This window comes from Merops nubicus, unplaced genomic scaffold (assembly GCF_000691845.1).
Source record: "Merops nubicus isolate BGI_N331 unplaced genomic scaffold, ASM69184v1 scaffold40080, whole genome shotgun sequence".
Classification (NCBI taxonomy): Eukaryota; Metazoa; Chordata; class Aves; order Coraciiformes; family Meropidae; genus Merops; species Merops nubicus.
The window spans coordinates 860-3,320 of NW_008584260.1; the positions used below are offsets into that span (position 1 = coordinate 860).

General features: G+C 61.5%; 1 protein-coding gene across 1 annotated transcript; it reads right to left on the reverse strand.

Moving 5' to 3' along the window:
* Positions 1-742: 742 nt before the first annotated feature.
* Positions 743-2,458, reverse strand: LINGO3 (leucine rich repeat and Ig domain containing 3; the record flags this gene model as incomplete). The annotated part of the gene is made up of 1 exon (XM_008943554.1): positions 743-2,458. A coding segment is annotated over one exon (1,716 nt), but the record flags the coding sequence as incomplete, so codon positions are not given.
* Between the last annotated feature and the right edge of the window lie 3 nt (positions 2,459-2,461).

Below are 2,461 nucleotides of genomic sequence, written 5' to 3' on the forward strand. Positions count from 1 at the left end.
TTTCCCATTTTTTTTTTTCCTTTCTGCCACCTCCTCAGAGCCCGGCCTTGGGTGGGTTATTATTGCTTGAGCAGGAGTGTCCCGGGCACCCACGTTTGTAGATGTTGTGTCTTAAATCCACTGATGGGAAGCTCTCAAGGCACAGCCATGCCTGGGGGGGGTCCAGCTTTGCCAAGGGGCTGGGGGTGACCCCCAGCTTGGCACAACCTCCCCCGGCACCCCAGTCCCGCGTCGCCCCGGAAGACTTTTCTCTTGGAAATTCATTAAAAAAAAAACCCCATCGTTGGACCAAAAAAACCCCAAACTGACCACAAGAAAAGGGAAGGACCATAAACAACCACCAGGAAAGTTTTCCGGAGAGTCTCTTAAAAAAAAAAAGAAAGGGGGAGGAAAAAAAGGAAGCAGTTTTTGTCCTTTCCCAGGCCCAAACGCTGCTGATCTCTTGGCTACTTGCATAGTTGGTAGCAAAAATGTTGGCTACATTGGGAGCCCCTGGAGCTGGGATGGCCCCCGAGCCGTCGCACCCGCACCGTGGGGCTGGGACGGTGGCAATCAGCTCTCCCTGACCCCGAGGTCCCCATGTGGCACCTCCAGCGTGTCTCCAGCCACATCCCAGCACAGCCAGGTCCTGCCACCAGCACTGGGGTGTGGTTGGTGCTCCCAGGGCACCCTCCCGGCCCTTGTCCCACCACGGCCGTGCCCGGGGCCGGGCAGCAGAGAACGGTTCTCCTCTGGGAGAGGCTCAGATCATCTTCATGTTGAACTTCCTGGCTCCCCCTTGGCCGGTGGTGGTGGTGGGCCCGTCCACCTTGCGGAAGGAGTACTCCACCGAGAAGTTGTTCTTGTGCTGCCCCCGGCCCCGGCTCCAGACGAAGAGGAGGAGGAAGCAGAAGAGCACCACGCCCAGGAAAGTGATGCAACCCATGGCCGTGGAGACCAGGATGGTCTTGAGGTCCAAGGTGAACTTCAAGAAGACCTGCGTGTCGTTGTGGGCCGTGTCGTTGAAGTCCCCGAGGTACAGAGTCCGGTTGGCACGGGGGGACCTGTCCCCCGGGCGCCCCGTCACCGTCAGGGTGGCGAAGTAGGTGTCGTTGCCCCCCGCGTTGCTGGCGATGCAGATGTAGGTGCCACTGTCCTGCACCTGGGCGAAGCGGATCTCCAGGGTGCCCCCGGGCAGCACGGGGGCGCCCCCACCGCCGATCATGCGGTGCTGGGGGGACACCCAGGAGATGGAGGGGTCCGGCTCCCCGTCCGCCCGGCAGAGGAAGGTCACCGACTGTCCCTCCCGCGCCGTCACGTGCTGCAGCTTCCGATCCCGTATCTTGGGCTTCTGGCAGGTGAAGTACTCGAAGAGCACCGAGTCCGGGAAGTCCCTCAGGGCGTCGCCCTGGATCTCGGGGGGCGAGGAGCACACGGGCTGCTGCCCGTCGAAGTTGAGCGTCTTCCTGCGCTGCAGGATCCAGAGGAGGCGGCAGTCGCAGGCCAGGGGGGTCCTGTCCACCCGCAGCGTCTCCAGCGTGTTGACCGAGTGGAAGGTGCTCTCCTCCAGCGTGGAGAGAAAGTTCCCCGAGAGGTTGAGCAGCCGGATTTGTCTCAGGCCGGAGAAAGCCTGCGGCTCCACGGAGACCAGGAGAGCGCCCACGATGTGGAGCTCCTGGAGCCGGATGAGGTCTTTAAAAGAGCCCTTCAGCACCGTGCTAATGGGGTTGTAGGACAGGTTCAGGTACCGGAGGTACACCAGGTTCCTCAAGGCAGCGGCGGGCACGGCTGTGATGTTGGTGTAGGTGATGGAGAGCGAGGTGAGGTTCAGGCCCTGGAAGCTGGTGGGGGAGACGTCTTCCAGCAGCGGCCAGTTGTCGATCTCCAGCTGCAGGAGGTTGTAGAGCTTCTTGAAGTTTTGGTCCTCCAGAGCAGAGATGCTGAGGTGCCGGAGCCGCAGCACCTCCAGGTTCTGGAGGTAGGAGAGCGACTCGGCCGAGATGGAGGTCAGGTTGCACCTCTCAATGGTCAGCTGCTCCAGGCCCAGCAGCCCTGAGAAGGCCCGTTGGGAGATGTACACCAGGTCGTTATCCCCCACCTCCAGGCTCTTCAGGTTTCGCAGGTCCTGGAACATGTAGTCCAGCAGGATGACGAGTTTGTTCTCGCTGATGTCCAGGAGGGTGAGGTTGGTCAGCTTGGTGAAGACCCCCGGAGGGATGAGCTTGAGCTGGTTGCCCCGCAGCCGCAGGGTCTGCAGGTTGAACAAGTTGCCGAAGGCTCCCGGCTCCACGTTGGAGATGATGTTCTCGCTGAAATCCAGCTCCTCCAGCAGCGGGTACGGGGAGAGGTCCCCGGGGTTGAGGCAACGGATTCGGTTCTTGTTGAGCTCCAGGATCTTGGTCTCGGTGGGGATGCCCTCGGGGATGGAGGTGAGGCGCTTGCGGTGGCACAGCACCGACCTGAGCTGCGGGGCGCACTCGCA